The sequence below is a fragment of the Lacerta agilis genome, chromosome 9 (genome assembly GCF_009819535.1).
Source record: "Lacerta agilis isolate rLacAgi1 chromosome 9, rLacAgi1.pri, whole genome shotgun sequence".
Classification (NCBI taxonomy): Eukaryota; Metazoa; Chordata; class Lepidosauria; order Squamata; family Lacertidae; genus Lacerta; species Lacerta agilis.
The window spans coordinates 15837748-15861270 of NC_046320.1; the positions used below are offsets into that span (position 1 = coordinate 15837748).

At 43.8% G+C, this 23523-nt stretch overlaps 1 protein-coding gene across 1 annotated transcript in view; it reads left to right on the top strand.

Annotated features, from left to right (window-relative positions):
- GRXCR1 (glutaredoxin and cysteine rich domain containing 1) overlaps window positions 1–17640 on the top strand; it is a 43231-nt gene extending 25591 nt beyond the window's left edge. The window contains exons 2-4 of the mRNA XM_033160348.1: window positions 3733–3972; window positions 15176–15241; window positions 17353–17640. Of these exons, the coding sequence (XP_033016239.1) occupies window positions 3733–3972; window positions 15176–15241; window positions 17353–17532 (486 nt within the window). The 3' untranslated portion in view covers window positions 17533–17640. The remainder of the gene's footprint in view (window positions 1–3732; window positions 3973–15175; window positions 15242–17352) is intronic.
- The last annotated feature ends 5883 nt before the right edge of the window (window positions 17641–23523 follow it).

The window sequence follows — 23523 nt, forward strand, 5'->3', positions numbered from 1 at the left end:
GAAGAGTGTCAGTCATATATATATATATATATATATATATATATATATATATATATATAAAAGCTTCTTAGCTGCGATTTTGCTCCCCTTACTTCAACATGCATCCCTTTAGGGCCATGCAAAGTTGCATTCCTCTGCTATTCCCAGAATCTCCCCCAAATTGGCAGGGGGTCATTTTTGGTCTACTATCAAGCCTCCTTACCTCTACAGTATACTTTCTCCTGGCTAGGACATATGGTTCTCCCAGCCGTTAATGTACGGTAAGTACCTTGGGGCTCAGATGTCAACCCCCCCCCCCAGAGAGAGACCACCTTTCTATTGATAGTAACAGACCAAGTGACTCATGGATAAGAATAACACTGCTGTAAACAGAGATTTTTTTTTAAGCTTTGTATGCATATAGCGATGTTAGCTTCCAGTGCACCCACTGATTAAGCACAACCATGCATCTTTATCTTTCTAATTGGATTTGAATTGCTCAGCCAAGAAGACGTTGGTTATACGGTAGATAATTACACAATATTACACTTAATTTGCTCCCACCGGGATCAGCGGCTTCTGTTCAAAGGGCGTTTGAAGCTACATATAGCGGCTGCCACGTTGATGTACCATAAAGTACCAGGCAGAAGGGCAGAGGGGGCACTGCACTGAGGTGGGGGGTGGGGTGGGAAGAGAACATGAATGCCAGCAACCAGAGCTTTTCGTGTACGGTATTTGCATATAGAGAGCTGGATCCTGCTGTGAAATAAATTCCTGCTTCTATGTACGGACAGAAACAGGATTAACACCACAGTGGTACCACTTAGGGAGGGAGCAAGCAACGTTTGATTTGGGCTGGAATGCTATTGGCTCCTAGAATCACCTGACCTCTGCAGTTTGTAGCAGCAGCGCCACCCTCTGGCCGTCTGCAGTGCTGCTGCTGCTGCAACACAGCAAAGAGCAGGCAGTGTCTCTTTCCCCTGGGAAGCTGTTATTGTGGGAGAAAGAAATGCATCTCTGTCCTACAGGTGGAGCTCCCTGTTTCAAGTGACTCACACATTGTCGCTTCCCACAGTGGCTGCTGATATCCCTTGTCATCTTCCCATGTTTCCTTATGTACACACACACATTGGATAATGGTCTCAGGGGTGGCAGGTTAGAGGGATGAGTGAGCTCATCATATTGGAGTAATATGTCTCTACAAAGTCACAAACCCAAAGCACTCCTTTGTAATTTGTGTGCAAGCATTTCTGTCTGCTAATAGAGCATCAGGCTGGTTTGGGCAATATCACCAGCATGATCAGCCTTCTCAAGCATTCATGTGCCAATAGATGTTTACCTCGTATGCACGGGAGTACAGAAGGGTTGAGATGAGAATTTGATATTTATTATTATGGGAAGTGGGCCTAACAGGTAAAAATGGAATCGTGTTGCAGATAGACAAAACAAAAATGGACATGTTGTGACTTTTCAGTGTCTGGGAGGTGAAATAATGAGATTCTGTGCCCATTTTCTTTAATATAATGGATTTGTAGTACTGTGAGAAGGGGAACCATCAGCTTCAGGGGCTTCCTGTGTGGCTGGGAGGTGTTTTGCGTGCTTTCTAGCTACAAAAGAAGCTGGGAGTTTGGTCACTTTCACAAGGCTTAAAGTCTATAATAGGCAGGCTGCCATTTTGCCTTTAGTGATATTGTATGAGCAATTCAGTCTGCACTGAAAGCAAAGGAATTGTTTTGCACTGTGTTGAGATTCTGAGTGACTTAAACAGCCTGTATAAATTGTGTGAAGACATTGAAAGCTTAGCAGAAATGCGTCAGAAAAAAAATATCCCAGTAGCACTTTGTATGGTGAACACACAAACACACACACACACACGCCTAAGCAGAGCATCTCACCATACTTTATCTCACATAACAGAAGCTAAGGGGTCACTTGTTTTGCAAGGCTGTAGGCTGCTCCTCCGAAAGCCATCATTTTATGAAGTGGCCTGGCATCCTTGCTTGTGGCCATTTCCACTTTTCTGTGTGACTGATAGTATTTATTTCAAGAAGTAAAACGCTAAACAAAAAGCATTGGTGGCAGAGCAGGGCTGGCTTGCAAAAGTGGAAGCCTCGCTGCAAAAACCAGGAGTGCAACTCGCGGAGGTAAAGGTCACATGCACACACTCGTCAAATTGACAGGAGACGTGGCCCCGAGCAGTGAGCAGCTAAGTCGTAGCCTGGCAGGGGTCACCGACTGTCTGGAAGCAAGGAGGCAACGCTGGAGCAGGTGGCTTCCAAATCACGTTCATGGCCAACTGTTTGGTTGGTAGGGGTAGCAGACCATTCTAGTCTCCATATTTTCCAGAGGCAGTCCAGGATTTACAGAAGCTGTCCCAGTTCCTGCTTTGATCCTGGAATGTTCCTTAGGACACCCCTATTTTAATCGAAGAAATTTTGGTGGGGATAGTAATGCGACCCCCCCGAGCCAAGGAAATAAGTAACTATACAACCTTGAGAAGACAACTGAAGGCAGCCCTGCTTAGGGAAGTTTTTAAATGTTTAATGTTTTATTATGTTTTTATATATGTTGGGAGCTGCCCAACATATATAAACCTAGTCAGGTGGGTGGGGTATTATTATTATTATTGTTATTAATTATTAATAATAATAATGCTTAGGAAAGTTTTTAAATGTTAAATGTTTTATTATGTAGGCTGGGGAAACCTAGTCAGGTGGGTGGGGTATTATTATTATTATTAATAATAATAATAATAATAATAATACTTAGGGAAGTTTTTAATGTTTTATTATGTTTTTATATATGTTGGGAGCTGCCCAGAGTGGCTGAAGAAACCTAGTCTGGTGGGTGGGGTAATAATAATAATAATAATAATAATAATAATAATAATAATAAATAGTTGTTATTTTATCAGACATTTATTGGAAGGTATGGGGTAGACTGTGTATTTAAGGCACAAATTGATGATAAGAGTAAGGGCTGATGCACATGCAAGTCTGGCCCATGTGTTAGGCAAAATTTGCACCAATGGAGATCAACTTTCTTTTCCCCTGCTGCGTCTGTAGCTGCTGGCCACAGCGGGTGCCATTTGAGTCACCACAGCAGCACGCAGTAAGTGGCTGTCGGAAGCAGCCACAGAGGCCACTGGTGTCAACTGGCCATGGCAGTCGCCGTGGTGAGAAGTGGCCCTTTGTTCTCGCCATTCGCTGCACTGTGTCCAGCAAAACGTTTAAAAATGGCCGGGGATATGGGGAGAAGAAGAGAGGAGGCAGCGGCAGGGGGGAAGGCATTGTGCAGTCCCTGTTACCTTTTGGACGTGTGGGTCAGATCTGGGCTGACAGATCACCAAAGAAAGAGATAAAACTGAAAGCACCCTAGAGCAAAACATACACCAGAAGGCTTAGTTTGGTCAGAATCAAGTACACACGTCCAAACTTAATGCTAAATACATTACTTCTGGTAAATGAGCCACAATAGCTGCTAGAGGGCAGTGAAAAATTGTGTCCCTGGCTTTTTGGACCAATCTACCCACGTATTGTCTGAAATCAAAGAGGTTCATTGGTTGGCAGATGTGAAATATCTTGGCATTATTTTCAGCTCTCTTACTGCTCCTTAGAGATAGGAAAGGCAAGAGTGAAATAATGCCCGTCTTTAGGGTTGAGTTGGTACAGTCATGTGACGTTTGGCTGAGGCAAAAATGCACCATGAAGGAGCATGCAAAGGGGAAAAAAATGTTTCATTTTTCTTCTACAGGTATCATCAGTTCTGGAATATGGGCGCATAGTAATTTACACAACCAGCCTTCGGGTGGTTAGAACAACTTTTGAGCGGTGTGAGCTGGTTCGAAAGATTTTCCAAAACCATCGAGTGAAATTTGAAGAGAAAAACATTGCACTGAATGGTGACTATGGGAAAGAACTTGACGAGAGGTGCAGGAAAGTAGGTGAAATCCCATCGCTACCAGTTGTGTTTATTGAAGGCCAGTATCTCGGGGTAAGTACCACATGCTTTGAATACCCAGCCCCCTACGACGCACATTTTACTCAATAAGCATGAAAAATAATTAGGAATGCATGAATAAAAACAAGATGCAAATCTTCACCATGGATTGAGTTTCTCTAAAATACAGTATCAAAAGGAAAGGAATGCAAAGAACACGATTCGATATATAGCAGTCATAACGAATTCAAGCAGAGAGACTTAACAAAACATATCTAGAATAATGTGTAGACAAGATAAGAATGAAATAATTCTATTTCATAAGTGTTTCGCATAATAAAACCCAGTGGCTCTTCTTCAGCGGCCCAAACCTGCCTAAAGAGAACAGGCCGTCCTCCTGTGTCCATTAGAGCAATTAGTTTGTGTGAAGTCTTCAATAAACCATTGCTATACATCATGCTCATTTCAAACATTCTTGTTCAGAAAAGATGAACTGTAGTCCCCTAGATGTTTTCATGATTTCTGGCCACCAATTAGATGCCGAGCTCAGTTCAAGGTGCTGGTTCTGTTGCACAAAGCCCTATACATTAGGGCGGGGTGATATTTGGTCTTCAACATTGTGATATATACTGATATATCACGATGTCTGAAATAAGGATGGAGCTATGTAGAGGCATTGGCTGGCTTCATGGTTTTTCCTGTACAGTGGTACCCCGCAAGACGAATGCCTCGCACAATGAAAAACTTGCAAAACGAAAGGGTTTTGCGAGTTTTTAGTTGACTCGCGAGACGAATTCGTCTATGGCCGTGCTTCGCCAGATGAATTCGTCTTGTGCAGTACCACTGTAAGCCGGCACCGCACTGCACCGCACCGCGTTTTAAAGCTGCAGTGAGCGAACAGCAGCGCTGCTGTTCGCCCGCTGCAGCCTTAAAACGCGGTGCGGCGTGGTCCGGTCCGGTGCCGGTCAGAAGGGGTGCTGGCCGATCGTGCCCGCCATCTTGGGTGGACTGCGCATGTCCACCCAAGACGGCGGGCGCAATCGGCCGGCACCCCTTCCGACCGGAGCCAAAAGATAAGACTTTACAGCTATGGCGCCGTGCCGCGTTTTAAAGCTGCAGCGGGCGAACAGCAGCGCTGCTGTTCGCCCCCTGCAGCCTTAAAACGCGACGCGGCACGGTCCGGTGCCGGTCGGAAGGTGTGCCGGCCGATCGCGCCCGCCCACCCAAGATGGCGTACATGTGCAGTCCACCCAAGATGGCGGGCGCGATTGGCCGGCGCCCCTTCCGACCGGCGCCCCCGGTCTTTTTTCCCCATAGGAACGCATTAATTAAATTTTAATGCATTCCTATGGGAAACGGTGCCTCGCAAGACGAAATTTCCACAAGGCGAAAAGTCTTGCGGAACGAATTTCGTCTTGCGAGGCACCACTGTACTGTGATTTTGGCACAACACACACACACACACACACACACACACACACACACCATGATTTGTGATATATTGTCAGGTCAGAAATTATGAAACTGATATCACTATATGGACGTCTAACCAGTTTTGGATCATACAGTATATGGATATATCGCCCAGCCCTACAGTACATCTTGGGACCCGGATACCTAAAAGGTCAACTCATCCCTTATATACCCAGTCAATCACTGCCCTCTTCAGGAGAGAGGCTCCTGCAGATGCCATCTCTTCAAGGGGTCTGTTCTATACACTATAGGAATCAAGCGTTTAGTGTGCTGTGACACCCATCCTTTCAAATTAGATACAAGCCACCTCTATTGTATGTTTGAATCACAGAATCATAGTTGGAAGGGACCCCTAGGTCTTAAGCACCTGCAGTGCAGGAGTCATTTGGCAACTGACGACTTTCCTTTTTCAACAAGAGAACCCCAGTCTGCATAGGCACTGGAATAGTTTTAAGAGGCTTTTGGATGTTTTAATAGGACCACTTTATGTGTTTTCTGCCTTTGATTGTTTTAGGAGGAAGAGCAAGACATAAATGCGATTAAGAAATAAATAATTTCATTTTACGCGGGTCTGATTCTGGGTCTCTAGTTCAGAAGCTGCAGTTAGCACAGGAGGCCACGGCAAGCCTGCTTGTGGGGACAGTTTGCCGTCAACAGAAAACACCAGTGTAGAAAGCTCTGCACTGGCTGGCAGATTTAAAGTGCTTGTTTTGACGTACAAAGCCCGAGGTGGAAAGCGCTGCTCCTCAGTCGGCTGATGCCATTATGTTGTTAGCACACTGCCTTGTTTTTACATTGTTGTATTTCAGTGAAATACTGTCTTTTGTGTGCATTTTGTTGCTTCTCACTTTCTTTTGTGAAGAGCGAAGAGCAGGTTATTCATAACTGAAAGGATCAAATAAATAAACATCGCTGTCATAGCAAAATCTGCATATTTCACGTTTCCTGCTTGGCGGGGGGTTAGACTGGATGGCCCTTGTGGTCTCTTCCAACTCTATGATTCTATGATTCTATGTAATGTCAAAGGCTGTAGTCTGTACCATGAGAGGGAAGGGGCGTATGCTAGCCAAACCAACTCCTCCTTCCTCTTAACTTCACCACTGCCACCAAGTGGATACCTTAATTTCTCTCTTTTTTCCGCCACTAAACAGCCTATTAACCTTCTAGATTTTCACCAGCTCAGCCTATGCTGGCGTTTAGGCACAGGGTAAATATCAAGGCCTCTGACCAATTTTCTGCTAAGCAAACCGTTTGACTTAAGTCTTTATTTTCCCTGCAATTTCTGTCAAATCGGTGCTCCGGCCTCGTTTTTCAAGTCCTGGCGATGTTTTCTAAGGAGCACAGCTTGCCACCGTCACTAATGCTTGAAATCTCAGTGAGTTGCTTCTGAATGGGAGTCGGCGCAGTCACCACAGAAAGTTGCTACTGACCAGTCTGCAAGCGAGACCCTACCTCAGCTACCAAATGTGCGCTGCGAGGTCTGGGCTCCACAGATGGCATTCTCCTCGGTTCCATGCTCTTACTCACTGTCAAACTCCTCTCTCCTGCGCCCATCATTCTGACAGCACCTGACCTGTCTGAGAGCTGTCAGAATTTTCTGCACTTTCTAGGCCGAGCCGGCTTGGGTGCATTGCCTTTTTGATGCAGGTTTTTAGTGACAAGACAGTTTGCTTTTTAGGCTGCCAATCCACATCAGTTTGGAAGAAAAACTGCCTACTTAAACTGCCATTATATTTGTCAGCCTACTTAAGGGCTTATTAAGGCAGCAACTAAGGGACGCGGGTGGCGCTGTGGTCTAAACCACAGAGCCTAGAGCTTGCCGATCGGAAGGTCAGCGGTTCGAATCCCCACGACAGGGTAAGCTCCCATTGTTCGGTCCCTGCTCCTGCCAACCTAGCAGTTCGAAAGCACGTCAAAGTGCAAGTAGATAAATAGGTACCGGCGCTCTGGCGGGAAGGTAAACAGCGTTTCCGTGCGCTGCTCTGGTTCGCCCGAAGTGGTTTAGTCATGCTGGCCACATGACCCAGAAGCTGTACCACGGCTCCCTCGACCAATAAAGGACCAATAAAGTGAGATGGGTCCCGCAACCCCAGAGTCATCCATGACTGGACCTAATGGTCAGGGTCCCTTGACCTTCAAGGTAGCAACTTACACAGTTTTTGAGTTACGCCATTTTAGGAAGAACTAATTTTACTGTTTGAGCAAACTCATAAGAGCTAAAGAGAGAGAGATAAATGCATCCAAGTTTACCAACACACCAAGCAAGGGTGTATTGATTTGTATCTTTCAGTTTGTCTTCCATGCCGCTTTGTGGTCTTATCCTGGCTCTTTTCTGCTATAGTGCCCAGCTGGGTTCTCTAAGGCTTTTCAGTGTTTCAGCCCTTTTCTTCTCTTGCCTTTCTTCTTCTCTTCAGGTTTCTGGCTTCATCTTTCGAACTCTTCCACTGACCTTTGAATAACTGCCTTATTTTCTAACTCAAATTGTATACAACTTCCCCCCCTCCCGATCAGAAGGAGAGTGGAGTCGTGACTAAGATTAATCCCCCCCCCCAAAAAAATTGGCAGTTGCCTATAGGACTCCCTTCACCTGCATAAGGCTGCCCATGAACTGAGATCAGCTTCAGAGCCCCTGTTGCATGCCCACTGTTAAGATCAAATAGGTTGGCGGCCTCCTCAATTTGTTGTTGGAAGGGGGCCAGGCCCCCTGAATGTTGAGGGGATAGAGGAGGCTGAGTATGGAGTTGAGTGCAGGGCAGCTTTAGTGGCTGGCTCCTCCAGAGCACTTGGCTTCCTCCAAATGATGACATCATGCTTGCATCACACATGTGATGTCACAGGTGTGTGATGTGCGCTGGGCCCCCTCAATCTTTGGGGGGGCTTTTATGTGGGAGCATGCACTACCTCTATGGAACCAATATATCCAAGGAGATCTATTGGTGATTTAAATTCAGGTCGGGGGTTTTTTCTTGATGGTTTTATGCTGCTGTTGCTGCTCACATTACATTTTAACTGTGCTATAATGATGTGGCTTCATTTGGCATCAATGTGTGGCGCTTTAAATAGTGTTTTAATCTTATCTGCTTTTACAATTGTTTTGTGTATTGTAAACAGCCTTCTGAGAGTATATACTCTGAAAGGCAGCCCAAAAATACTCCAATAAACACACACACACACACACACACACACACACACACTTTGGGCAATACTTTTTAAAAGCCAATGATTTTTTTTTTTATGAGCCTTAAGGTAGTTCATGGAAGAGTTTTATTTTCTCTGCTTGAAAGCCTGTATGCTGAGCATGACATAATTTTAGTTCTTTTGGACTGCTGGGGAAACAGCTCAATGTACTGCAGCTGATCTTATCAGATTGTCATGAAATGAATGCCATCTATTTATTTACAGAAGCACATTGGGGTCGATAGCAGAACGTATAATCTAGTCTTTCTGAAGTATTTTCGTCACCTGGTAGAATATTGCGTATCGAGGACCTCAATCCACCCCCCATTGACTTGACACAGGAGACAGATTTTTTGGTTTGGGTTTTTGGCAAATAATTTAGGGCCACAACTTTATTTAAATACAAATTCGGTGAGTGGTTGCGTAGGCATTGGTTCAGACTACTGTCACACCGGGACAGAGGCTGGCCTAAAACCAGCGATTGGGAGAATGCGACTGAGGAGAGTTAAGGACGGGGGGGCAGCAACGCGTCCCTCTTCCTCAATGGTCCCGGGGACTCGGCTTATGGCCCTAACCCCTACCGGGGGCATCGGACAAAGCATAAGAGTCGCCGGATTCCTTTAACGGAATTCCCAGCATCAACCTGATTCTGGATGGGCAGCGCCCAATCCAGCAATCCACACAGGAACCAATGCCTAACCGCCAACCTTACAAGTTGTGACAAGTTGCTACTGCAGTAGGCAAAACCAAAAGGCACAGCCAATCGGCCAGATGGACAAATTCCTACTGGGCCCCTGCTACAAAGCAGACGACCCCATGACAGGCAGAGCAAAGTCAACGCAGAGGCCTAAGAAAAAAGGGGGGGCAGGATGGGTGATCAGCAGCTAAAGCCAAGAGAAGGAACGCCCTACGTGCTGAGGCTTAAATAGGACGCTAAGCTGTCCATCACAAGTTGCAACATTAACTTTTGCCCAGCAACTCCTAACTGACCATTAGCTACTAAGGCCGGCTACCGGTCCCACCCCCACAGGAAGGGAATGTGTCTTGCCAGGTCCCGATCGCAACACGTGCTCTTACTCATGGTAGAACCCGATTTGTTGGAATAAATTTAGCAAGCCTATTTTATTCTCAAAGCCATAAGGAGTGTGATAATATATGGATTTTTTAAAAATGTGTTCTTAATTTTATCCTTTATCAGGTTTGTTTTGTTTTGCAGTCTCCTTTTTGTTACATAAGGCTCCTTGAGTATATTGTAGAAATATGACCCGTATGTTTATAGAGAAATTATTATAAAAGATGAAAATGGGGGGGGGGGAATCACCCTGTGTTTCCTTACATTTTTACCAGCAGCTGATCAATAAATCTGTCCTGTTAACCTAGTTCATGCCCTTTAACAGAAAGGAAAATAGCTTTTACTTGTGAGAGACCACAACATCCTGACTTGGCAAAATTGTGTGGAACTGATTTGAAACAAAACAAAAGTATCCAACCCTGTAACTACACAGATATGAAACTCCTGTTGTGAAGATCTTTTCAAAAATCAAATGGGCACTTGAAAGAATCTTAAGGACAAATACATGTAGGGTAAAGGTAAAGGATCCCTGGATGGTTAAGTCCAGTCAAAGGCGACTATGGGGTTGCGGCGCTCATCTTGCTTTCAGGCTGAGGGAGCCGGCGTTTGTCCACAGACAGCTTTCCGGGTCATGTTGTGGCCAGCATGACCAAGCCATTCTGGTGCAACAGGACACCGTGACAGAAACCAGAGCGCACAGAAACGCCGTTTACCTTCCCACCACAGCAAGACCTATTTATCTGCTTGCACTGGTGTGCTTTTGAACTGCTAGGTTGGCAGGAGCTGGGACAGAGCAACGGGAGCTCAACCCATTGCGGGGATTCGAACCACCGACCTTCTGATCAGCAAGCCCAAGAGGCTCAGTAGGACCACAGTTTAGAGACCACAGTCTCACAGAGCAGGTAGTGTGTGAATTACAAGTAGGACTGTCAGGATTGCTGCAATTCCTTCAGTCCCAGGAGATAGATAGATAGATAGATGATAGATAGATAGATAGATAGATAGATAGATAGATAGATATAAAATAAAAGGGCAGGAATCACTGCTATCATGTATAATCAGGTACAGTATGATGGTTCACTTTCTACCTCATCCAAGTGAGAGCCCAACAGAGCAATCCAAAGTCCAACCCCCTCATCTGCGGCACTGGAAGGGGTTTGGATGCTGAAATATACTCGGAGTCAAGTGTGCATTTCATGCTCTTTATTCAGCTCATAGTAGTAATGAATGAATCTTTCCCCAAAACGTCTGCTATATATACATTATTTACACAATGTGCCCCACGTGATTGGCTAATTCCGGGCTACTCCTGTAGGCCAATCAGGTTGCGGATTCACTTCCACCTGGAGCTGGATTGGGTGGCTCCTGCGGACCAAACAGACTGCTGCATTCTGAATCCTATTGTTCTAGGACCAATCAGACTGCTGCATTCTGGATCCTATTGTTCTAGGACCAATCAGACTGCTGCATTCTGAATCCTATTGTTCTAGGATTCAGCTCAGTACATAACAGATGTAGTGGAGAGGCTCCTCCATGTTGGCTCCACCAGACTCTTGACAGTGGAGGCCCCACTGCGGGTGTCTCTACTGTGCCTGCCGAAAGTGTGAGTGGGTGAAAGCTATTGATGGTAGTGTCATTAAGGATGTTTCCTGGGGTAAGGATGAAGTGGAGCTCTGGGTCCTAAATGGGTCCAGTTGCTGGTCACGGGTTTGAGGCAGGCCTCTTTGCTGTGCCCACCTAGAGCTGGCACCTGAAAACATGGGATAAAACTGCTTATTACCCCCATCTTATATGCTAGGGATAAGGAACATGTGGTTTTCCAGATGCTGTTGGACTCCAACCTCCATCAACCCCTGTCAGAATAGCTAGTGGTCGGGGATGATGGGAGTTGTATTCCAGCAACCTCTGGAGAGAAGTGTGTACATATTTACTGAGGTTGCAAGTCAGTTGAATTGCAAAGGGAAAAAAAGAAAGAAAAATGTCCTTTCCTTCTAACAATGAGTAGTGGTTTCTGTTTTATTAAATTGTATGTTGTCTAATACTTCCTGCTGTATCCCCCCAAAGACACCTGTTTTAAGGGTTTGCCATCAATACATTTTATCAATTAATTAGTAAGTTGAAAGGCAGAAGATTCATCAACTATGTTTTTCAAATGTGGTGGACAGCCTTATTGAGTCCACATTCAAGTAAGGATAAATAACCTCATGGCATTAGCTTTCCTCTGTCCATATTGTTAAGTGCACTTTAGTGTGTCTGTACCATTTATATTGGCCAAGGGCTGCTTATATCTGAAAACGAATCATGCCCTCTGCTGGGATAATGATGAAGCATACATAATGAAACTATTTCAACTAGAAGGTTACAGAAAAAGGAGCTTGGGCGCTTCTCATTTCCTGGTATTGAGAAAGGGGCGGGGGAGCCCTGACAATGGCCAAGTGATTATAAACTTACAACCTGCTTGCCTATGCAAGTAGATGTTTTATTTTAAGGCTATTTAGAAATACCAAACAGGTCCTGTAGCCAGAGATCGTCAATCAAAGCACTAAACAAAGTAAGCAAGTTGCCAAATAGGCGCGACCAGCTGACCCCACTGCTTGCATAAAGCAGTGGTGATAAATCAAGCAGTCACCTTAAAGGCCCCAGCTTTTATAAGAACTGCTGATAAAATTACAGCCGTACCTTGGAAGTCGAAAGGTATCTGTTCCAGAAGTCCGTTCGACTTCCAAAACGTTCGGAAACCAAAGCGCGGCTTCTGATAGGCTGCAGGAAGCTCACTTCTGGGTTTGCAGCATTTGGGAGCCAAAACATCCGAGTGCCAAGGCATTTGGGATCCAAGGTATGACTGTATAGGAAAGGCGTGGGAAACTGGATTCAGCCAGTAGGTGTCTTTGAAACCACACAGTCACCTGATGTCAGTCACTTGATGTCACAATGACACCAGATGAAGCATTTCCCTTTATCCATGTAGTTTGAAATCAAACAATGCAGGTAAAGGAAGCAGACTTTGCAGCCTCCACTGACCAGCTGACTGCGCAGGTGGGAATGGCTTGAGGTAAAGGGTCTCGTGAACCAAATTAGGGGCCCAAGGGTCAGAGGATCTCCATCTCTGGTATAGGAGGTATCTAAAGGCAAAGGGTAAAGGGACCCCTGACCGTTAGGTCCAGTAGCGGACGACTCTGGGGTTGCAGCGCTCATCTTGCTTTACAAGCCGAGGGAGCCGGCGTACAGCTTCCGTTCCGGGTCATGTGGCCAGCATGACTAAGCTGCTTCTGACGAACCAGAACAGCGCACGGAAACGCCATTTACCTTCCCGCCGGAGTGGTACCTATTATCTACTTACACTTCGTGCTTCCGAACTGCTAGGTTGGCAGGAGCAGGGACCAAGCAACGGGAACTCACCCCCTCGTGGGGGATTCGAACCGCCAACCTTCTGATCAGCAAGCCCTAGGCTCTGTGGTTTAACCCACAGCCCTATTGTATATTAAATGTCTCCCAAGAACACCACAGAAAGGAAGCAGCAGATGGCATTTGAGTACCAGAGAAATTTCATCACTGAAATGCTTGTAGTATTGTATTATTATTTTTTGTTTCTTCTGGAGATATGAACTTTTATTTTGTTCTGGTAAGGAAACACTTTAAATTGTTTTAGAAGTATTAAATCACATGGCTTCATGTAGCTACATAGAAAAGGCATGATTAACACCACTGCTGTTATTTGCTGCACTTCTAAATGCATCATCCTTGTTCAAAATGCACATGTGGGGCAGTAATTCTCAAGCATTGGTGAGATGCCTCTCTTGGGAGCAGACAGAACTGATGTTAAGGAGAGGAGAGTCTCTTTTCTTTTCTTTCCCCAGGGAGTAGACTGTTTTCAGAGAAAAGTTCCCAGCCTCATTCTCAGACACTCTCAATTTCAATAAAGCTTTTTTTTTTGTGTGTGTGTGTGTGTATGTGGGCCTAGTCTCTGTAGGATCTTTTCAACTTGAAAATGGCTGCAGCAGAAGAATGGCAGTTTCTCTAGACTATAGCAGTTAGAAACCTGGAACTATGGAACTTGATCTAAACCTTTCTGCATCTCTTGATTTCACAAACAGTACCCTAGCTCAGTGTAAAAGTGTTTAATGTTAAGAAATTACTAAAGATGATATTCAGTGAAAGCAGAAGGTGAGGATGTGAGGAAGTCACCCGAAAGAGGTTAAAGACATTTGATGTTTATTATATTTGTATTTTTGTTCTTTTCATTATTGTTTGTAGTGTTTTGTTGTTTGTAGTGTTTTTATGTTTGTTTTTCTTTTGTTTGAAAATAAAAACTCTATTAAAAAAAATATAAAGCCTTAAATGGCTCAGGACTGCAATACCTCTCCCCCTATGAACCAACCCTGAGATCATCATCTGAGGCCCTTCTGCATGTGCCCCTTCCACAAGAAGTCCAGAGGGTGGCAACGCAAGAACAGGCCTTTTTGGTGGTGGCTTCCCCAGTTGCAGAATGCTCTCTCCAGGGAGGCATGACTGGCGCCTTTGTTACATATCTTTAGGCGCCAGGTGAAAATGTTTCTCTTCTCCCAGGCCTTTGGCTAATTAAACAATCTATGGCCTTTTAAACTAGGGTGCGGGATTTGTTATTATTTGTCATTTGGGGATTTTTGTCCGTCTGTTTTTATATTGTAAACTGCCCTGTGATGTTTTGTATAGAAATTAATCAACAAACAAACAAGTTGATCCCTTATCTGAGGGCACAAGATATTGGTACACTCCTTGCACCTAGCAACCAGTATGAGCAAGTATAATCGTTCCCTCCCTGCCCCCTGAATAACGCACAGATTAAATACAAATGCCCTGTTAGTGTTGCTCAGTTCCTCAACAGGTCCTTTCTGATTAGCAGAAAGAGCCAAAGGGAAGTTTTATATCTTCTTTGGCAGTTTAATTTTCTTCACAGTAACCTTTTGTACTTTCAAGAAGAAGAATGAAGAACCTCTTCATTACTGCCTTGCTTCAGAGCTCAGAAATTCCCCATGGTCCTATGTACTCAACCTAAATTATTTTTATTATTCACGGCTGGATCTCGATTTTAGTGTCATAATGGTATTTTCCATCATTTTTCTTCCCCCGGCATCATATCCTCAACATGCTCCAGGTGAATTCAAGCTGGAAATGCTTGAACAGTAGAAATACTGTTTGTCTCATGCTCGTTTAGGTGTATACTCTGATGCACTATATATTTAAGAAATTGCCTCTTTGACATATTAACAAGGTGCCTCCTTTTTTAAGAAAGCATGTATTGCAAAAGAAGTGGAATTGCAGTGATCATGTGGTACAATATATATGAAATACAATATGTAAGAATCCTATGTTCAGCAGCCAAAGCGCACACAGGCCAGCAGAAAAAGTATGATGATATTGTTAATAAATTTCTTTTTTTTTGGGGGGGGGGAAGCACCTGTTTTCTAACTTTCAGCAAAATTGCCGAGACAAAAACTCCAACAAAGCTTTATATCTCAGCCGTTACATTAACAAATTTTGTCTGTTTCCTTACAGGGTGCTGAGAAAATTTTGTCAATGAATGAATCAGGGGAACTGCAAGATCTCTTAACCAAAATTGAGGTAATTGATGAGGTTATAAACGATGACACATTAAAATACCGTTCTCATACATTAGTTACATACATAGTGTTCTGTGGTAAGCTGGCAGATGAATTATATTTTCTTTGTAAGGGAACATCAACATCAGTGTCTCCAACATTTGCCCATTCTTCACTACAAGTATCTGTTGGCCCTACACTTGTATTAATTCTGGAAAAATAAATTTAGGAACATGGCCATAGGAAGGTAATATGTGGTTCTGCCCCGAGTATATATAATTGATGCCCAGGCCTATGCCATCCAAACTCTCCCAGCCTCTATTACACAAAAGTGCCTCACATAGAGAACAGGGCAGCTCAGGCTAGAACTACATATCACCCCAAACAAAATGGCCACCCCATATCTTCTTTTCATCCTCTTCTCTGTCATGAGGCGAAGGCATAAAATTGTGCATCTTCGTTCCCATTGGGTCTGAACTGGCTGGTGACAGACCAGGAATGACTGACCTATGTGTCAAATTGGTAGCTTAGAGAAGATGTTGACCCAGTGTGTGGCAGCTGTGAAAAAGCTGGATTCCATGCTAGGGATAATTAATAGTTAAATCAGTACAGCCATATCTCAGGTTACGGCCGCTTCAGGTTGCGCGGTTTTGGGTTGCGCGCCGCACTGAATCTGGAAGTGCCAGAACGGGTTACTTCCAGGTTTCGGTGCTCGCGCATGCACAGAAGCGCTAAACCGTGCTCTGCGCATGTACAGAAGCACCGAATTGTGACCCGTGCATGTGCGGACGCGGCACTGCGGGTTGTGAACACTGCGGGTTGCGAACGTGCCTCCCACACGGATCACGTTCGCACCCCGAGCGTCCACTGTATTATAAAAAAATAAAAAATAAAAAAATAAACTGTCAATATTATAACACCATTTTGCTAATCTGTAGTGTGACTACACCTCGAATACCATGTACAGTTTTGGTCACCTCAGCTCCAAAATGACACCGTAGAACTGGAGAAGAGTCTGGAAAGGGCAACCAAGATTATCACAGTGTTCCTTGGACGTCTTTAAAAGAGGACTAGACAAATTCATGAAGGATAAGGCTATCCTAGCTACTACCCACAGCGCTCTCCTCATGTTTTGTGTCTCATGTAAATCACAGCCATAGGGGAGCCCAAGAAACCTCAGGAACATGGAGAGTGGAGGGGTTTACCTGCAACCATCTGTTAGAAGAATTTCAAGGTCTCAAACATAGAATAAATATTCATAAATGCACACATATCTAAATATATGAACCGTGTGTCTGAAATAGTATGGGAGAGCAATCCTGAAGCCATTTTTGACTCTTCCAATGACCTCAGATATTACTCTGCACTAAGGGAGGCAAATGGGGAAAGTCTTCCCATTGTCCTTTTGCTTGCAAATCCTGTCTTAAGGGCGTATTTGTGTATGCCTGTGACATGGATTCAGGAACTAAAGTATTAACCATCATAAAAGAATTGCCAGGCTGCCCAGGCAATACAATCAGTGACCATTCTCAGGTATCCCGGCAGGCAGGATTTCTCCTTCTGTGATGCATGTATGATGTTTTGGGAGTGGTGGTCTTGGGCTACAGGGTTGGCAATTTCAAAAGTCTATATAAGGGCTTGTGCAGCATTGTTCAGGGTTCTCCTCCCTCCTGCGTGGGGTGAGTGAGGAACCCTGTTGCAACAGTTCTTTGAATAAAGATCAGGCTTGCTAGCCATTTTGCTTCTCAATATACTCTGATTGGCGTCTGTTATTTTCTCCTGCCGATAGGGAACCCACTTAAGGACTCTATATGGGCTCCAAAATACCCCATAAGGGAAAGGAAGCAGTTTTTCTTATAACACATCTCAACAGAAAAATTCCTCCCTGAAATTTCCATTCCTAATTCAAGGGAAGTTTCCAATGGCAGGAATGGAGGGTTCTCTTGAAATACAAATAGCAGCTTCAGAAAGGTTTTTGTTGGAGCTCTGGGTCCTGAGAGCCATATTTACGGTTCATAAGAAGAAATGTATAAGTTACTTTCATTCTCACAGTAAATTACCTGTCCGGTTTGGCCCTCAGAATATAATGCAAATAATGGATGCCGTCTTCCTTTCTTTCTTCCACCCTCTCAGAGAGTTCAACACCCTCATGAATGCCTCTCATGTGGGGGCTTTGGTTTTATTCCGTGCTCAGCGTGCCATGGGAGCAAGATGTCAGTGTTTCGGAACTGTTTTACGGACTCATTCAAAGCCCTCAAGTGCACCGCTTGCAATGAGAACGGGTTGCAACGCTGCAAGAGTTGCCTCAGCTAAGGATGGCGCCTTGATACAAAAAAACAACCTCATTTTATTATGTCAACGCAGCAGTTTGTTATACTATTTTATATTAAGGAAAACCACCATGTTTGTCCAATTCAGTCAATAAACATTCATTTGTAAAAAAATAATAAAATAAAATAAAATAAAATAAAATAAAACAAATAGTTGCCGGAGTCCTTCATGTGGTGAGATCTCACAGTTACCTGAAACTCAACATATAAAAAGCTGGTATAGTCGAAAACCTTGGTTTTCAAACAGCCTAGCTCTCAAACGTTTTGGCTCCCGAACAATCAAAACCGGAAGTGACTGTTCCGGTTTTCAAATATTCTTTCGGAAGCCGAACGTCCGACGGGGCTTCCACGGCTTCCGATTGGCTGCAAGAACTTCTTGCGGCCAATCAGAAGCCGTGCATTGGAAGTCGAACACTTTGGAAGTCGAGCAGACTTCCGGAACAGATTCGACTTCCAAGGTATGACTGTATAGTTCATCTACAAACAACAACAACGACACCTTGTGTTAATTAAATAATAGCTGAGCACATTGCTATGAGATTTCTATCAAGTTAGAAGACTATTCTAAGAGAATTCAGTGAACTGTAGATTTGCTGCCAAGTGCTCTCAAGGTGCTTTGGGCTACATTTCAGCGTTTCACCTTCAGAAGAATTAGGGTGAATGTCTGAGAGCAGCACACCTTTTGATGTACGACTAATCCCTGGGGGTTCTCATATGTCTACTTTTTTATTTTTATTTATGAAATTTGTATACTTCCCTATACCCGCAGGTCTCAGGGTGGTTCACAGCATAATGTCACAATATAAAAACACCAAATACATAATAAAAATACAAAACAAGAACAACCCAATAATCCCTCCCCTCTCTAACATGTTTGAAAGGGGCATTGGATGTCAGTCAGCCAAAGGCCAGGTCAAAGGGGAATGTTTTTGTCTGGTGACTAAAGGTATATAATGAAGGCACCAGCCGAATCTCCCTTTGGATCCCACAAACAGGGGGCCACTACAGAAAAGGCCCGTTCTACCTACCTGTAACTAAGGCTACTATGGTTTCTACAATTGTAAGCTGAACATGCTTATGTCCATCTTCTGCTTTAATAATATCTGTAGCGTTGATGCACAATTCAGACTGCTTCCGAGATACTTCCTAGGTTTCAGCAATGTTGCTTCCATGTTTAACAGCTGGCAATTCAGAGTTCTGAACTGCACCAATGCCTAGGATTTTGGGCAGCCGTGTTAATTTTACTCTCTTTTTTTGGCAGCGTGCCTCCCACTCCTGGTACCGGGTGTTTTGTCTTTGTAAAGAAAAACGCCAGTAAAGACTATGTTAAACATAAAACAATGGAGAAAATATAAACCATAGCTGCCTTTGGAAGAGGGAGGGCCTCCTTTCATTCAACATCTCTGTTACTCAGCTACTGAGTAGACCTAATGGAAATGAGTCACTCTGCTCCATTGTGGATGATAAACTCTATGGTACATTGGACTTGACTCTCTTGCATCTATGCTGGCCGTTGTTGTTGTTGTTGTTATAATATGCTATTACAACACTGCCTCTTTTTGCTGACCATGTGGGATTTTTGGACCCAACACCACAATAGCTTCATTCACCACCTCTAAATGACCCTGGCTAACTATAAATTCTTCTGTACAGCTTCCAGCTCCTGCATGTCTGTACTTGTCAATTCCCATGATATGTCATTGGTTTCCCCCCTTCCTTTCTTCTTGCACATTTTCTTCTTGGCTGGCTCCTGCCCTCCAGCTCCGGGGTCATTCCAGGTCCCTGAGACCTTTGCTGTCTCTGGGACGAAACCTAATACTCCCATCAGTTCCTGCCTATACTTCCAGGACCAATGCTGCAATTTACAAGACTCACGGAGGGGTACAGTAATGGCCCTGCTCGCTAAGCATAGGATTTTGCCAGTAGCAAACTGATGGCACAAAGACTATAGATATTTGCTATGTTATCATTTCAAAATGCAGTGCTCTGAAGTTTGGGACAGGATTGCTAACCCCTTCCATGTTGAGAGCAAGCACATATGACTATAGAGATTTACAATATAAATCCTATGTGCGTTTACCCATAAGGAAGTCCCACTGTAGTCCATAAGGGCCTATTCTCAAGTAGGGTGAATACGACTGCAGTTACAGCAGCTGTTGGGGAAATTTTCCTGCTTCGTTTGTTTGCTTGAAAGCTTTTGCAAGATTTTATTAAGTGTTATATAAGCTGAGGGGAGATAGGATGCATTCCATTTTTTGGTACAGTTTTATAGTTGCAGGCAATTTCTTCCATTTAATTCAATATTCTTAAATGAGGCTCTTGATGTACAGAACAGTTTGGTTTTATTTTTTTATTTTTATTTTAAGAGAGGGAAGGAGGTCACTTTTATATTGCTTCAGGGGATATACAAACCTTTTCTTTTCTGATGAGAAATAATACCACGAGAAATTGATTTCCATCAAATGTGATGTGTCTGGTGTCTTTGTCATTTGAAAAGATCTGTAATAGCTGAGCTCCTGTCGTGTCCAACAACACACTAAATTAATATGAAGAACTTGCATTTCTATGGCCTTGAGAACTTGGTGTAAAACCTTGGAACAGAAAAACAGCTTTACACCCAATAAAGTAAACTAAAGCTCTAACCAGGATCAAGTGAAGATGGCCAACATTGATAAACAGTGCAATATATCCTAAGGCAGGGGTCAGCAACCTTTTTCAGCCGTGGGCCGGTCCACCGTCCCTCAGACCATGTGGTGGGCCAGACTATATTTTTTGGGGGGGGAAATGAACATATTCCTATGCCCCACAAATAACCCAGAGATACATTTTAAATAAAAACACACATTCTACTCACGTAAAAACACCAGGCAGGTCCCACAAATAACCAAGAGATGAATTTTAAATAAAAGGACACATTCTACTCATGTAAAAACACGCTGATTCCCGGACCGTCCGCGGGCCGGATTGAGAAGGCGATTAGGCCGCATCCGACGCCCAGGCCTTAGTTTGCCTACCCCTGTCCTAAGGGATGAGATCAGCGCCAAATACAAATACACAGGTTCCCATAAATGGCGACTTTATTACTGCTCATTTTGAGACAAAGAGATACCAGGTGACAGATACGAATGAGTAACCACACCGACAGAATTTTCCTGGCCTGGAAAGAATTTTACCCTCACGTCCCATCACCAGAACTAGAGGGTGCAAAGGCAGCTGAGCCATTCTTTCTTTTAAGACTTACATGTCTCCTTTCATAGTACTGTATGCACATATGTACATGTGCAAGAACAGTAGGGCCAGGAAGACCGGGAGGAAGTATGCCGTCAAAGGGAGGCAGAGGTTAAAGTTCAGGGCAGCAAGCAAGGAAAAGGAGGAGGCGTTAGAGTCCTTGTACTAGCAACAAGTTGCTGAAAGTAAGGAAGAAGTTCTGAGGCTTTGGAGTCTGCTGGCAATGCTCTGGCAGGCTGGTGCTACAATGTAGGTGGCACCTTGCCAGGCTAGCATACCCTCCAAGTATCCCAGTTTTCCAGGGATAGTCCTGGAATTATGAAAGCTGTCCCAGCTTCTGATTTGATCCTGGAATGTCCCACCTCTTCTTCTTCTTCTTCTTCTTCTTCTTCTTCTTCTTCTTCTTCTTCTTCTTCTTCTTCTTCTTCTTCAAAAATCACACTTCATTTTTGTCTTCCCCGTAACTAAAGGTTGACCCATTTTTCACAGGCGCTTGCTTTTACGGAAGACAAATGAAATGATATTGTTGATGAACAGGGCTTCATCTTCTTCATGGTTAAAAAGATAATGGCAGAAACTTCATGTATTATTTCCGACCCTTGCTTTGTATTATGGCATGAAAGCTAATTTTATTCACTTAGGAGCAAGACACATAATATAACCACAAAAGCATTCGACGGGAAACATTTATGCCCTAAATAATTTAGGTGGTGGGAGAATTTCGATTGCTCAGCTTACTTTAAATAATTTAGGGGCGATAAGGAGGAGTATTGTAATCCAGTGACAATCTGCAGAATGAAAATTAGGGGAAATCATTATTTATGTTCATTCCCGACTCCCTCTCTTTCTTTCTTGATCCTGTGGGCATTGAATTGGGAAATGGTGGCATTTCAGTAAAGGGTTATGAAAAGAACAATCTGGTGTAAAATGCTTCTGGCTTACCAGTCCCATTGTGAAAAATAGCTTTCAAATGAGTTTTAAAGATTTATGAAATCGAGTAAGCTCTCACTAAAAGTAATGGCACTTTGCAATGATTTGCATGTGAGTCCTGCACAGTCTCTGTGTTTTGATGTCATCGCCTTTCGAAGGAGACAGCCTGTCTCTTGGCAAAGGAACATCTTTTAATAGCCAGTTAGCAGCTACCAACACATGCCCACTGAAAAAGAAATATTACAGGCCCTTGCAGTGTATGGGAGGAAATGTCTTGTGTGAATTTATTCTAGGCTGCTTTTTCAGGAGATTTGGTGAGAAGTTATATTTTGAATGAAGTGGCAAAACGTCACTACAAATGCATTGATATTTAATGTGATACATTATTACGTTATTACAATATTACAATAAAGAAGGCAATCCCCACACCCTCACTTTTTGTGGTTGAAAGGCATGCTGTGATGAAAGCTGTCTTCCAGTTTTTCGAAGGTTTTCTTTCTCTGTGAAAGAGGCTTTCATTCTTCTGCTTCATTCTCTCAGCAGGAGTGAAACTCTGTCAGCATATATAACAGCTTCGCTCAGAGACCTGCACTGGTCGCTGATTTGTTAACAGACCAAATTCAAGGTGTCACTACTAGTCTACAAAGGCCTTAGCAGCTTGTGAGCTTGTCTTATCCCATACATGCCCATTCCACTGCTTCAGTCTGCTGAAGTGGCGCTATCAATATGTACTACATAATACTCTTTCTTCCCTTGTATGAAATTGAATATTTAGTGTTTGCAGCATTTACACCAGGCTTCCTCAACCTCAGCCCTACAGATGTTTTGAGACTACAATTCCCATCATCCCTGACCACTGGTTCTGCTAACTAGAGATCATGGGAGTTGTAGGCCAAAAACATTTGGAGGGCCGAGGTTGAGGAAGCCTGATTTACACCTTGGAACTCCCTGCTGACTGACATCAAGCAGAGGCCTTCACTGTACTCTTTTTGGTGCTTGCTTAAAACATTTTTTTGTTTAGGAAAGCCTATACAGGCATGTGGGACACGGGTGGTGCTGTGGTCTAAACCACAGAGCCTACGGCTTGCTGATCAGAAGGTTGGTGGTTTGAATCCTTGCAACGGGGTGAGCTCCTGTTGCTCAGTCCCACCTCCTGCCCACCTAGCAGTTCGAAAGCACGTCAAAGTGCAAGTAGATAAATAGGTACCGCTCCGGCGAGAAGGTAAACGGCGTTTCCGTGCGCTGCTCTGGTTTCGCCAGAAGCAGCTTAGTCATGCTGGTCACATGACCTGGAAGCTGTCTGCGGACAAACACCAGCTCCCTCGGCCTATAGAGCGAGATGAGCGCCGCAACCCCAGAGTCAGGCGTACCTTTACCTTTACCTTTATACAGGCATGTAGAAGTGACATGTGTTTTAATCTGTTTATTATTGGTTTTTCATGCTTTAAAATACCTATTTTTAACCTCTATCGATAAAGTAATAGGTTTTATTTTTGCAAAGTGGTTTTACCACCACTAAGCAGTATATATAATTTTTGTTAAATAAATAAAATAAAGTATCAGTTTATAGCAATGGGACTTAAAAAAAAGAGTGCAGGCAATATCCTTTCAAGTAACAACTTCTTCTTCTTCTTCTTCTTCTTCTTCTTCTTCTTCTTCTTCTTCTTCTTCTTCTTCTTCTTCTTCTTCTTCTTGCAAGAGCAGTTTGGGGAAAACCGTGGCTATGAACAGGCATTAAATAATTGGAAGGGGAAGAATTTAGCAGTGTTGGGGTGGTTCTCCCCCTCCGTAATTCTTTGCATCCTTCAAAACAGTG